Source organism: Halichoeres trimaculatus, unplaced genomic scaffold, assembly GCF_033239565.1.
Source record: "Halichoeres trimaculatus isolate MK-OKI-2021-1 unplaced genomic scaffold, fHalTri1.1 fHalTri1_scaffold_2, whole genome shotgun sequence".
NCBI lineage: Eukaryota > Metazoa > Chordata > Actinopteri > Labriformes > Labridae > Halichoeres > Halichoeres trimaculatus.
This window is the reverse complement of record NW_027437180.1, coordinates 30534758-30548243: the sequence shown is the minus strand read 5'-3', so window position 1 is coordinate 30548243 and position 13486 is coordinate 30534758. Positions and strand designations below refer to the sequence as shown.

General features: G+C 40.9%; 1 protein-coding gene across 6 annotated transcripts in view; it reads right to left on the bottom strand.

Annotated features, from left to right (window-relative positions):
- Positions 1 to 13486, bottom strand: part of slit2 (slit homolog 2 (Drosophila)) — an 89440-nt gene that overhangs the window by 16824 nt on the left and 59130 nt on the right. For 4 of the 6 annotated variants that reach the window (XM_074686221.1, XM_074686180.1, XM_074686187.1 and 1 more), the window contains 14 exons: positions 13232 to 13395; positions 13097 to 13108; positions 12706 to 12844; positions 11199 to 11270; positions 10989 to 11060; positions 7764 to 7835; positions 7344 to 7487; positions 6790 to 6953; positions 2448 to 2598; positions 2242 to 2316; positions 1838 to 1981; positions 1480 to 1623; positions 1217 to 1383; positions 989 to 1121 (listed from right to left, as the gene is read on the bottom strand). In XM_074686221.1, coding sequence (XP_074542322.1) covers positions 989 to 1121; positions 1217 to 1383; positions 1480 to 1623; positions 1838 to 1981; positions 2242 to 2316; positions 2448 to 2598; positions 6790 to 6953; positions 7344 to 7487; positions 7764 to 7835; positions 10989 to 11060; positions 11199 to 11270; positions 12706 to 12844; positions 13097 to 13108; positions 13232 to 13395 — 1653 coding nt within the window. The remainder of the gene's footprint in view (positions 1 to 988; positions 1122 to 1216; positions 1384 to 1479; positions 1624 to 1837; positions 1982 to 2241; positions 2317 to 2447; positions 2599 to 6789; positions 6954 to 7343; positions 7488 to 7763; positions 7836 to 10988; positions 11061 to 11198; positions 11271 to 12705; positions 12845 to 13096; positions 13109 to 13231; positions 13396 to 13486) is intronic. The other 2 variants (XM_074686195.1, XM_074686213.1) reach the window with 1 other exon arrangement.

Sequence of the window (13486 nt, the reverse complement as noted above, 5' to 3'; positions counted from 1 at the left end):
GGGTGGGTAAAATTATTGATGAATCGATGCATTCAAGTATTTCCTCGTCCATTCAGTACCGATTCAGCAAATCCTCTGAATCAATTAATCTCCTGGCAAATGGGGGGAGTGTGCATGTTATTCGCGTTGAGTGGACCACGAGAGACCAAACAACAAAAAAATGGCAGCCAAAGCAGCAGCAAGAGCATAAAAGCCAGATCCTTCAGATTTAAAGTCTGACATTTGGGTTGTTTTATTGCTCCAAAAGGTGAGATGACATACCACATATGTTAACATGGGGCATGAAAATTGATAAACGAAGCATTTAAATCGATATCAAATCAAATCGACTCGATATCAAGTCAAATCGATATCGAGTCAAATCGATATTGAGTCGAATCGATATAAAATCGAATCGAATCGAAACAAATCGAATCCCAACCTTAAGATTCAAAGTCAAATTGAATTGTGAGGTTCTTAGCAATACCCAGTCCTACATTTTACCTGTTTCCAATGCCAACATTTAAACACTTTGGTACCTGTATTAAAAAGTGTAACATAAAATAATAATAATCATCTAAAAAATAAATAAATTAAAAATAAAATGATATAATAATAATAATAATAATAATAATAATAATAATAATAATAATAATGATTATTATTATTATTATTATTATTATTATTATTATTATTATTATTATTATCATTATTATTATTATTTAATTGAATTAATTGATCAATTTGTTTATTTTATTAGTTTTAGGTTTTTATATGCTTGTAACCACTGTAAGGTGCAGGCAGGAGAGCCGGGGGTGACTCTGCTTAGGCAGACTACTCATAAACACTTATAATGAACACAACAATAGGTGATTTGATAATTCATGATTTTTGTTATCAGGTGAGAAAGTCATTAACAAACATCCGTTAGATTATCAACAGCAAAGTTCTGGATCAATGTACCTTTAACAGTACAGAATGATAAAATGAAGTGTTGTTTGTAACTCACAGTTCAGTGGTCTCTTTGGGTAATCCTTTAGGTAGAGTGGTGAGACCCTTATTGCTGCAGCGCACCACAGTGTCCAAACAGGAACACTCTGCTGGACACCTCAGCACTGGAGAGCAGCTGTTCTCCTCGTTACCTGAAGGACACAGTGAGGGTGACAGAAAAATGTTCAAGAATAGAAAAAACAAAAAAAGTTGCAGGAATGCAGATAAAATGTCTGCTTTGACTCACCATCCTCACAGGCAAAGTCCTGGACAGCTACGTCCTGGATGGGAATCTCCTTCAGGAAATAAGGATTCTGACAGCGAGGGTTACCGGTGACGATACGCTTCCTCCTCAGCCAATCACCGAGCCAAGCCAGGTGGCAGTTACAGTTGAAAGGGTTGGCCAGAAGGTTGCTGAAGAACAACGAATGTGAGACAAAGGTTGAACATTTGTAGGCTCGTGTAAGTGTTACTTCATTTACGCTTTTGTTTGTTAGTGTGTCTACTCACAGTGTGGACAGAGAGTGCAGCGTGTCGAACGCTCCTGGGTTCATGGATGTGATCTGGTTATCGTAGAGTGAGAGCAACCGCACAGAGCTCAGCCCAACGAAGCTGCTGTTACTCACACAGCTGATCCGGTTACTCCTCAGCATGCTTCACACACAAACACAAACATAGATCAATACACACATTAATATTCTGTGTATTTTAAAGAGAAAACAATACAACTTGGGTTTGGTTATGATAATATAACCTGTAAATTATGCATGCTCATGTTTTCAGTGTTGGCCTGTCACAGTATGGGAGAGCATATTTGAGATGTAATGTGATTAAATTCAGCATTCAAATGACTGTTTGTGAGGCTCACAGTGTGCGGAGGCCAGCGAGCCCCTTTAGCATACGGTGGTGCACGTTCTCCAGTCTGTTGGAGGTCAGAATCAGCTCATTGACCCCTGAGGCTCCTTCAAACGTCCCCTCCTCGATGTCAGTGATGCGGTTGTTGCTGAGGTTGCTACAAAGAGGGAGGAATGAAAGAGCAGGGAGAAGAAAGAATACAGTAAGAAAGAGTAAAAAAAAAAAACGGAGGACAAAAGCAGCCAGAGGGAAAAAGAGTAAAGATAGAAAAAGAAGCAGAAGGGTGTAAAGTGTAGAGAGAATTAAATGTTATTTTTTGTCAACATATGACTTTTGTAACATATGACCTTAGTATGACTTCTTGACAACCACATGTGACGCTTTTTCCCCAGTTATGTTACAACATTTCTGACTCACATCTTCCTCAGCTGAGGTAACTTTTTGAAGATCCCCGTCGCCTCGAGCACAGTGAACTCATTGTTGTTCAGACGCCTAGGAACAGAGAGGAGAAGAGGTGGTCAGAGAAGAAAAGAGAACAACAGAGGAGACAGAGGAGGAGGAAGAGATCAAGGTTTCCTCTGTACCACACACATTTCACTTTGTGCTAGCACAGTGTGACTCACAGTTCAGCGGTGTATTGAGGGATGTGATCTGGTATTTTGGTGAGTTTCTGGTTGGAGCAGTCGACCGTGGTGCCCTCACAGCGGCACTTCTCGGGGCAGGCTAAATCAGCGAAGCAGTCCCCTCCTAGCTTACTGCGGTAATCCTCTGTACCTGATCACAATCAGAAAATAAACATCAACAAACACATATATCATGCAACAGTTGAACCCCAGCGTTTACTGGCGGTGGTTCTGAGGAAAACAAAGGAGATGGCAAGAGTACAGGTTGTGATTCAATGGAAGAATTTTGGAGGAAGTGCAAAGAGGCTGTGCTGCTTTTGTTTGGAGAGGAATCTTAACAATAAAACAAAAATATTCCATGAAACAATCCTAATTATGATTGTATGCAACACTCCCTGTTAGCATTACTTCAAAATGCTTCATGTGTATCGCAGCCTGCAAGAAGCCAAGTGCATAAAAAACACAAACTGTCAGGATGGAGAACAGACACACACACACACAAACATGAGAACAAAGATTCTGGAGACTTTTCAGTCCTGTCAGACTACAAAGAGAGTGTTAGTGTTAGAAACCACAGCACAAACAACACAGCATCAAAATATTGGATCAGCACAGAAAAATGCTCTCTCACACACACAGACGGTAATCCATCATACTGTACACACAAACACACACGCAGACACACACATACACACACACATCTATAGGTTGGGGTTGACAGGTGACTGCTGTCTCTTGCGTCTCGGCCATGCTGCAGGGTTCGCAGGGCCGTTCCATGGTGCTTGACAGAACCATGTTCCACTATAGGAACCTGGCAGCCACATGGTTAGATCAAGCACAAAGGAACAACCTGCTGACTGACTGCTCCTCCGCTGGAACACAGGGGGAGGAGGGGAGGAAGGAAGGAAAGGGAAGAGGAGAAGGGAAGGAGGAGAATGAGAGGGAAGGAGAAAGAAGGGGGACATAAAGAGTGAGAGGGGGAAAGAGGAGAGGAGAAGAGGAGAGGAGAAGAGGATAGAGGATGATGGATGTGTAGAACGAAAACAAGAAGAAGAGAGGACAGGAAGGGGTGTGGAAAAAAGAAAAGATGTTAGAAGAGACAAAGAGAAAGCAAGGGAAGTAAAGGAGAAGTTTGAACAAGGAGAGGTAAGCAGGAGGGAGGGGAGAGGACACTAGAAACAGAGAAGGAATGAGAAAAGAGGAAAGGAAAGACGAAGATAAGATTGAGAGGAAAAAGAGTGGGCAGAATAGTTGGTGGAAAAGAAGAGAAGAAAAGGAGAAAATATGAGAAAAAAGGGAGGGAGGACTGATGTGTAGAAGTGGAAACAGAAAAGGAAAAGAAAAAGACAAAAGAAAGGAAAGTAGAGAAAAAAGGAAAGGATAAGACAAGAAAGGAAAGGAAAGGAAAGGAAAGGAAAGGAAAGGAAAGGAAAGGAAAGGAAAGGAAAGGAAAGGAAAGAAAGGAAAGGAAAAGAAAGGAAAGGACGGAAAGGAATAGAAAAGAAATGAAAGAAAAAGAAAGTAAAGAAAAGGGAAGTAAAGTAAAGGAAAGGAAAGGAAAGGAAAGGAAAGGAAAGGAAAGGACAGGAAAGGAAAGGAAAGGAAAGGAAATGAAAGGAAAGGAAAGGAAAGGAAAGGAAAGGAAAGGAAAGGAAAGGAAAGGAAAGGAAAGAAAGGAAAGGAAAAGAAAGGAAAGGACGGAAAGGAATAGAAAAGAAATGAAAGAAAAAGAAAGTAAAGAAAAGGAAAGGAAAGGAAAGGAAAGGAAAGGAAAGGAAAGGAAAGGAAAGGAAAGGAAAGGAAAGGAAAGAAAAGACAGGAAAGGGAAAGGGAAAGAAAGTATAGGAAAAGGAAAGGAAATGAGAGGAGAGGAGAGGAGAGGAGAGGAGAAGAGAGGAGGGGGGGTGATGAGGCAGAAGAAAAACAAAAATGGGAGAAAATAATGGATGAAAAATAAATTAGAAGGAGGAAAATTAGCAGAAGATGAGAGACTAAGTGGGGTTAGAAAGGAGGATAAGTGTAAGTTTAAACAATGTTAAGGGTAAGAATGTGAGACTGACAGAAGAAAAAAACTGTAAAGAAGATGGAGAAGAGGACAAAGCAGTGAGAGGCAAAAGAAGAAAAGGAGTGAGGATGATTGACAAGAGGTCCGTTGAAGAAGACAAGAAGAGAAGGGAGAGTGAGAAACTGGAAAATGAGAAGAGAAGAGGAAGGAAAGAAGAGTAGGAGAAGAGCTGATGATTGTACGGAGAGAGTTGGGTTACACAAAGCTACAACTGAACAATGATGATAGAGAAAGAGCAGGATCAGAACTGACTCAAGGAAATGTATGACTTGGTCTGAGTAAAAGTGGAAAGAAGTAGCAGAGGAGGAGGAGATCAGACAGGTTGGAAAGAACAGTGAAGAAAAAAGCGGGGGAGGTGGGGAGGAGAAGGCGAGACTTGAACATCTAAAGGTTTCTAAAACTCACAGACACAACAGAGGAGTACAGAGCAGCAGTTACAGAGGAGTGGGAGGAGAGTTACAGCAGCACTGAAAGCAAGAGAAGCCTCAACTTTAAGAAGCACACACACATGGACACACACATACACACACACACCGGACACACAGTAACCGCATTAGGAAAAAAGGATCCATTGTGTTAAAAATATAAATCTCCTGTTTTTTTGTTCTTTGAGGACAAACATGAGGAGTCACAGAGGAGGTCAAAGGTCAGAGCCCGGCTCAGGGGACGAGAGGAGGAAGGATTTGGAGTTTGACGCAAGAACCATGTGTGCGTGTTGGTGTGTGTTACTTACAGCCTGTATGATGGTGTACTCCTGAGTGTGTGAGAGAGGCATTAGGAGAAAGAAGAAGCGGTTTCACTGGTTTATTTGAGCAGGAGGGGCAGAAAATGATGAAAAAGTGAGAAAAAACGCTGCAATTTTTAGTGTTCGGTCCCCAGGCAGTGATTCATTTAAAGGGGTAATGAGTCGTGAATAGTGAGATCATGCTGGCATAACATGACATTTGGTGGGCGCTTTCATCTGACACACGTTACTGACTGTATTTGCTTGAAGCTGGAGTAATTCGAATGTGTTTTGGGGAGGTGGGGAGACTACAAGAAACACTAACAATACGCTAAAAACACACTGCAGAAAAGCAAATAAAGGAAGGAGTTTTCATTGTGTTGGTTTGTGTATTCTTAGATATGAATCACTTTAGCAGGTTGAATCTGCACGTTGTAAACAAGAATGGCTGCTGAGATAAATCTTAGATTTAAATCCCCAGAATAAAACAAAAGAACGAGATTGGATCTACACTAAAGCCCAGAGAAAGAGGGGACATGATGCAAATGAAACCAGGGGATTTTTTAAGTATTGAGTTAAGCCAAAATATCAAGGTTGTTCTGCAGAATAAAACATGTTTATTCAACTTTTCAACTGCAAATGTTGCTAAATTATTCAGCTCTGCCCTGTATGTGGTATCTGGGCTTTGAAACCTCTGTCCCCCCGGTGAGTTAATGACTGCAGTGAGCACACACACACACACACAGAAGCACACACCATGCCCCCTGTGTGTGCCACTGTGGTAATGACTGCCTTTAGCCCTGTTACTGATCTCATATGCATGTCTGATTTACATACTTCCCACTGCCCCTCTGAGCATGGTGACTGCGTGACCTTTTGATGTTCTGCAGCAGGCGAAACACACAGATGCTGGCGGACACACGCTCATATATTAGCTATCAGAAGATGTGCTAAGAAGCGAAGGACGAGTATTAAATATAGTCTCTGTGATTGCTGCGCTGATATACTTTCATTTTCACAGAGTCTACACATGCAGCACCTCACTGACAGCAGCCTGAGCTTATTAACACAACTGTTTTGCTCCCTCCATCCCAAGGTTACGGTTACCGTCTGAAAACCTGAGAGCAAGGACAAAAGCGTGATTATGTGCTGCCTGGTAAGACGTGATGTATTATCATGTGCGTTACACCATTAGAGCAAAATGTCCTGGCATTCAAAAGGTGTCAGTCAAGGCAAGTCACTCCAAGTGTTAGGAGTGTGTGAGGGTGCTGCATCCGCCGTGATGAGTCACACAGTGGCCTTTTACACACATGCTCATTGTACGATACCTGGGATGAAATACTGTTCTCTAGCTAATGGAGAGACAGATACAGAGAGAGCAACAGTGAAAACACAACTCGAGACTACCCCAGTATAGAGAAGTTAGTAAAGAGAGGTTGAGGGAAAATCCCAGCAGGAAAACACAGAATGAGCAGGAAGCTGGACACTCAGAAGGCAATATTGGTACTCATTTTAAAGCACAATAATTAATCTTTCTGTTTTTTATTTTTTACCTGAGCAGCGGAACTTCTTGCTTTTGATTTGTCCGATGCGTTTGTTGGCGAGCCGTCGAGGGCTGGTGCAGCGGGCCCCACTCGTTTCAATAGGATTGTCCTGCAGGTAGTCTGCAAGCCACTTCAGATGGCAGTCACAGATAAATGGGTTCTGGGCTAAGTGGCTAGGAATCACACACACAACACACCGACATGGAGCACACAGAAAACCACAAGTGAGTTCACAGAAAAATGAAAGCTTTAGAAAAGACTGTAAAGACAATAAAACACCAATCCACATTGCAGTTTGAAATAGAGTAATTTAGAAACCATTATTCAACATGTGGGAACAAAATAAAAAGATAAGCCAAAAATGTTTGGATACAAAAAGCAATGATTGTTTCAGATTTTTTGCATTTTTCAAGAACAAAAAACATTTTTTTCCATCTGCAGTCGATCCGCTGTGTTGATTGCTTGCTACTGCTTAATAATTTACACTTTCTAATTTGCCAGTACAAACCTGGTCTGTGTGTACAATGAGCTGTGAGTGTGAGTGCGCCTTTGTGTGTACATACAGTGTTTGTATTGCTCTCAGAGATGAGAAAGTCCCCTTGGCGATGGTCTGGAGCTTGTTGTCGTAGAGCGAGAGCAAATTGAGGTTGTGGAGGTCCTGAAATGCATCCACACGTAGGCACGCTATCTTATTGGCATTCAGTAACCTGAAAGAGAGAAATAAAAGAAGGAAAATGACAGGCAGAGAGTCAGAGAGATGGAAAATAGAGGATGGGGAACAAGGCTTATGCTGTTATGATTCTTTAGAGAGTGTTTTAAATGTTACAGGTCAGTGACGATGACTTTCAATCATGGTGGCTCCACTCGGATGACAATGTTTTAGGTAAGCACTATTCAGCAGAATATTAATGAGATATGGAGAAGGGCTCTTTAAATCAACCACAACAGTGTGTGTGTATAAGTGTGTGTTTGTGCCAACTTACAATAGCTGCAGGGAAAACAGGCCCTCAAATAGTCCTTTGGAAATCTCTGTGATCTTGTTCCCGTATAACACCCTGTGGAGCAAAAACATTTCAGTATAAAACATGAACACCAATACAATGTAATCCAGTCATGCTAGTTCTATAAGTTATGTTAGATCAATGTTTGGTCATGATCAGTGACCCAGCAGACCAAAGTGCTATATCTGAGTAAAATTTCACCAACGTTCTGAAACAGCAGCTGCCACTATTTCCGAGAGTGAGCTGCTGAAGCTGTGACTATGTCAAATTGTAACAGACCTTAATAAGGAGCAGCCTGTGGAGATAATTGTTGTTATAGAGTCACAGGTGTGAGGAAGCTCTGACAGCTACAATATCTCCTACTTAAGGAAAATCTGTGGAAAAAACGCTGCACCTCCTCAAGCGCCAGTTTTACATCCAATTAAATTTTGGATTAAAACACTTCTGCAACTTCTGCTTAGGTTTTTTTCTTTCCATTTGTCTGCTCAAAATAAGTAACAGTAAAAATAACGAATTAAGCCTTTTCTAGAATTTGACCACAAGCAAGAGGGTGGCCAGGCATGTCACTGGGCCCCCCAGAGAAACCTTGACACAGCAGTGCGATGTCTGAAAACTGAAATTTTAGCAGATAAAGTGAAAACTAAAACAGTAAACAAATACCAGTCTGACATGTGAGTGCCAACACGCCATCTCCCACACACCCGCTGAGTCCTCTTTTTGGGTGCAACAATCTTTGAATGGCTTTTTACACTTTAATAGGACAAACAAACATAAACTTCTACATTTTGAATTCCAAAAGTGTCACTTGAATCCAGCGTGAAACCAACAGGGTGGCCCAGGACTGATTGAACAGACACACGCCTGGAAAAACACAGAAAGACCCCGCTTTCTTTTTCCCTCTAAGGCCAATTCACAGCATAAAACATTTACTCTGAATTTTGCCAACTAGCAATTTGTCATCACTTACTTCCCACATGAACATCACATATAAAAAACATTCATAAATCTGATGCTGTTACAGTGAGTCATGTACCCTGTTATCATTAGAATGTTTTTATAAACACATCAGATTACAAATGTAAACACATCAAGGCTGAGACTACCACCGCCTTGCTCGAGAAATTCCTCTGACGCAGACTAACACACTCACACTCACATTTGTAGAGTTATCAGTCATCTTAACGCTACACGCTGAGTTGGGTTGTGTATGTAGGCAGTTTAGAGACATGTGTTTTAGATTGGCTTTTATTTCATTGTGCTGAGTGGATGTCCCTGAGAGACCTGAGGTTGGGAAACACACAGTGCGGGGAGTGAACGCTTCATTTATGTCTCGCACGCTTTAGCGCGTACTGTTTCGCATGCACACAGACACCAACGTTAACATACAGATGCACACGCACACACAAAATCAATGGCTCATTTACATCCTCTTTAACTAAACCCTGACACCCGATGAACACACAGCACAGCCTAATGTGAAAGCCATACTGTATGTGGTGTGTCAGCATGAATGTGTGTGTCCCATTCTCTCTGTGGTGAATGTGTAATGAGGTGGCAGAAGCCTCCATTCAGCAATTCAGCATCTATGAATTATTGACTTTGGAGAGACAGGACCTTAATATAACTCCTTCATGAAATAACTCTACATCCGTCACCCCCTCTTCTGCTCCTCTCTGCGGCTTCCTTTACCAAGGCTTAACACGCAAAGCAGATGGTCTGACCTGAGACTCAGGTTGAAGAAGAAGGCAGTGGTTCTGTCAAAAGTGCATCTAAGAGACCTCACAGACAGGGTCTTTGTTTGGATTTAACTGATGTGGAGCTTGAAAGTGTAGTTTAAATATGAGACAGCAGGATAATTGCAGTTTTTGTACTTTAAAACTGGCCTTAATCTTAACCTGGTGTAAATAGTTCAGAAGGGTTTATTTTGGAAAAATAAAATAATCAAATCATTGAAAATAAATCTTAACTGGAAACAAAACCTTGGCTTACTCACTCAAACAAAGATGTTGCGTAAATGGTACAATACTATATCCACGGGATATCAATGTGTTACGATATCAGTGCGATACAAAACAATATGATATTGTTGCAATGCCATATGGTACATTTTAGTTTCTCTTCTGACAGCATATCATCCACAAATAGGTGATGATAGATGGTTCACACATTTTAAATAGTTTTTAACAGCTTAAAGTCACTGTAACCTTAAAAAAATAGTAAGCTAAGTCAGTGTAGCTAGCTTAAAAACTCTTTATCACCCAAGTACCCTGCAGACCGCTTCGACTATTCTTTTCTTTTTTAATAAGTCATTTGAATTTTTTTACTAGCCAAAATAGTTGGGAAGTCATGGCAATTTAAAGGGCATTTGTGAAACAGAGTGCCGTTTTAAAAGTAGAGTCATGCTAGCTACAGCTTCAATGAAACTCAGAGACAGGTATGACAAATACTGCAATACAGGGAGGGTTTTCTGTTATCAAGTCAATGTATTATTAAAAGGGGCACTTTACTTTGTGACAAGGTGTTAAGGTATGTTGTAGTTTTTTCATACAGGATGAATTTTTTTGGCAACAGCACAGTTACTCTTACTCAAAAAAGGGCTATTTAAAACATTTCTGTTTTTAGTTAGCTGCTAAAGCTAAAGTAGCAATGCTGAATAACACCTCTGACAGAATCTCTGTCCTTATATCATACCTACTTATGATATACAGGGGTTAAACTTATTTTTAAGACATTACAAGTGAAACATTTGCTATTGTATTAGCAGGACAAAGATTTGAAGGCTAATGTTAGCCAAAACTCAAATACAGTAGCTCTGTTGGTTTCAAATAGATGTTTTCCTTTCTTTCTTTTTTTGGTCTACCTACAAACATATAGTTAGCTTGTTATGCTACAGTCAGGAGCAATGCTAGGTCACAACTAAAACTAAACAGTTGGCCAGAAAATACTAATATACTAATAAGTTGCTAAAGTGGCTTAGCTAGATGCTTGCACATAGCTTTTGTTTTAATGAGCATTTTGATTTGGCCCTTTGTTTTTGTTGACACATTCCATACATTAGTTTCAGTGACCTACACTGTTTATAAGTAAAAGTAGTGGCCTAAAGCATGAAAAAAAGTTATTTATCCAACTTGTAAGTGTGCTAAGTAAATCTGACAAGTCAGGCGTAAAATATTCCTTATGAGTTTCAACATTTCACAGGGTACTCACAGTGAGTTGAGGGAGCGTAGACCTTGGAAGGCATCTGATGCTAACTCTGATATCTGGTTGTTACTTAAGTCTCTGTGAAGAGCGGAGCCAAAGAAAAAGTTAGACAGAGAAGAGTGAAACACTGAGGTCAACACAGGCCACAAACAGTAACAGAAGTTTCTTTAGTTAGTTTACAGGGTGCACTGTATGTATATCTCCTCATCTACTCACATTCTGCGCAGCTTCTTATAAGGAGAAAAGGCTCCAGCTGGGATCACCTTGATGGCGTTCTGCTCCAGTCGTCTGGAACCAAACATACACACAGACCATTGAGAAGCAACATTAACATTCCCTTATCACTGAGATATCTCTGCTCTATCGCTGACTGCTGCTCATTCCTCAGGGCTCTGGCTGAGGGAAACATTTCCAGATAAGTCTCTTTGATGACTGTGCCAAAGTTTGTCACATTTCTCTGATCTTTTGCCCTCTTCAACATGTGTATGCTGAGACGCAGACACAAACACACACAGACACACTATCTGGGCAGTGTTCCATTAAGTGCCAGTCTGACTCTGTGTCAGTCAGGCTCAAACAAATCAAGAGAGGGAGGAACGGGGCAGGAGGAGGCAAACAAAAGAGAAAACAGACCCAAACAAACACCCTCTGAACGTTTCACATGTTCAGTTGCTGTGAGAAAAAAGGCGGTGGAACATGATTTGCAAACCAACCATTGGATTGTGAAACATTTGTTTTTCATCTGCAGCTCTGTTCTGTTCAGCTCCAACCCGGTACCTCAGTGCCAGTGTGTTTGTCTGGTTGCACATGTGCAATGCAATGCTGGATCTAAATTTTTTATTCTGCTGTTTGAGTTATATCAAGTTTATATCTGTAGTCAAGCAGCATAAGTTCAAGTCAAGCTTGTTAAAGGAGGATTCAGTTTGAGTAAATCATCAGTTTTAATAATTTTAGTTTAGTCTTACAGTTCTATCACAGTAGATCCCAGGCGTGTTAAAGCAGATAATTTTAGAACACTACAAGTCAAGCATCTTTAATTTCTAAATACCTGAAGTCAATCAAGACAAGTGTTAGATAGGCTCCAAGTCTTGAAAAAGAGGTCCAAATTAGTTTCATAAGCATGTTATAAATGGTTACTGATTAAGTGAAAGGTTTTTTTTTAATTTTCAAACAAGTCACATCAGTTCAAGCAATCATGACATAAACCTGACTAGCACTGTTTTACTTATCCTTCTGCTAAATTAAAAGGAACACACTCCAGACCAAAATCTTGGACTGATCTTGGACAGCTCAAGTCATGAGTTGAATTTTTGCAACTCTAGTCTTATTTTTGCACTTTACATCTGCTGACTCGAGTCGTTCCACCCTTCTTGTACCCCTCTTTAGATTGAGATATGATCTGTCGTGTCCTTCAGTTTAATCTTTCAATTCTTACTCCCTCATCCCTTCATTATTTTCTTAAGCAGAGAAGAGCTGCATGACCAGGCTTTCTCATTTCACAGATGTGTGGTTTTATTTCAGCACACAGAGAGAAAGAGAAGTAGTGAAACAGAAAGGTGGACAAAGACAAAGAGGGAAAAGGAAAAAGGGGCACTGTGTAAAAGAAAGGGAAATATCACTGCACTGAGTGCAGGTACAGGAGGTTGTGTGCTATTGCACATGTTTTTGCAAGCAGAGTGTGTGTGTCTGTGTGTGAGTGTGCGCTCATGTAAGTGTGACTTACATCTCAGTAATGGTTTCAGGCAGGTTGGTGGGGATTTCTGTCAAACCCTTCCCTCTGCAGTCGACGATGTTGTTACTGCAGGTGCATGACTCTGGGCACTGTAGCACGCTGCAGGAGGAAGATGATGATGACTGGTGACCTACACAGAGACAGAGGGTCGATATTAGTAATTTATAACAGTTGTGCTTAGAGAAAAAAATTCAAAGTCAAAGAATTTTAAAGCTGGCAAGATCCAGTGAAGAAAATCCAGGCATGTAATGAAACCCAGGCAATAAGGTGTTCAGGTGAAAGACAAAAAACTGTTTCTCAACCTAAAAGTGACTTTGTCTTTCTGCTCATCAGTAAGAGTAGTGCTAAGAGCCAAGCCATGCATTGGAAGATGAATACTTGCCTTCGTCCCATTCTTGAAAAGCACGAGCAAGACAGCAAGGAAAAGCAAATGAGACAAGAAAAGGATATTCGAATATAACCTGAATTGAGATGTAGGATAAGTAGTTAAGGAAAGGTAACTTAAAAATAACCATACCTGTGCAGACAAACTCCTTCTTCTGCACCTCAGCCACATTATGCCCCCTCAGGTGTGGTGGGGCCATGCATTGCGTGTAGAGACCCAGACGGGGGCGTTGTCGCAGCCACTCTGACAGCCAGGCCACGTGGCAATCACACTGCAGATTGTTGGAGTGCAGGCGACTATGGAGGGAGAAGAGATGATCACAGGGAGGAGGAAAGCAGACAAGTGGTAAGAACAGGTTTTCAGGGGGAGGGGATGTAGAAATAATAG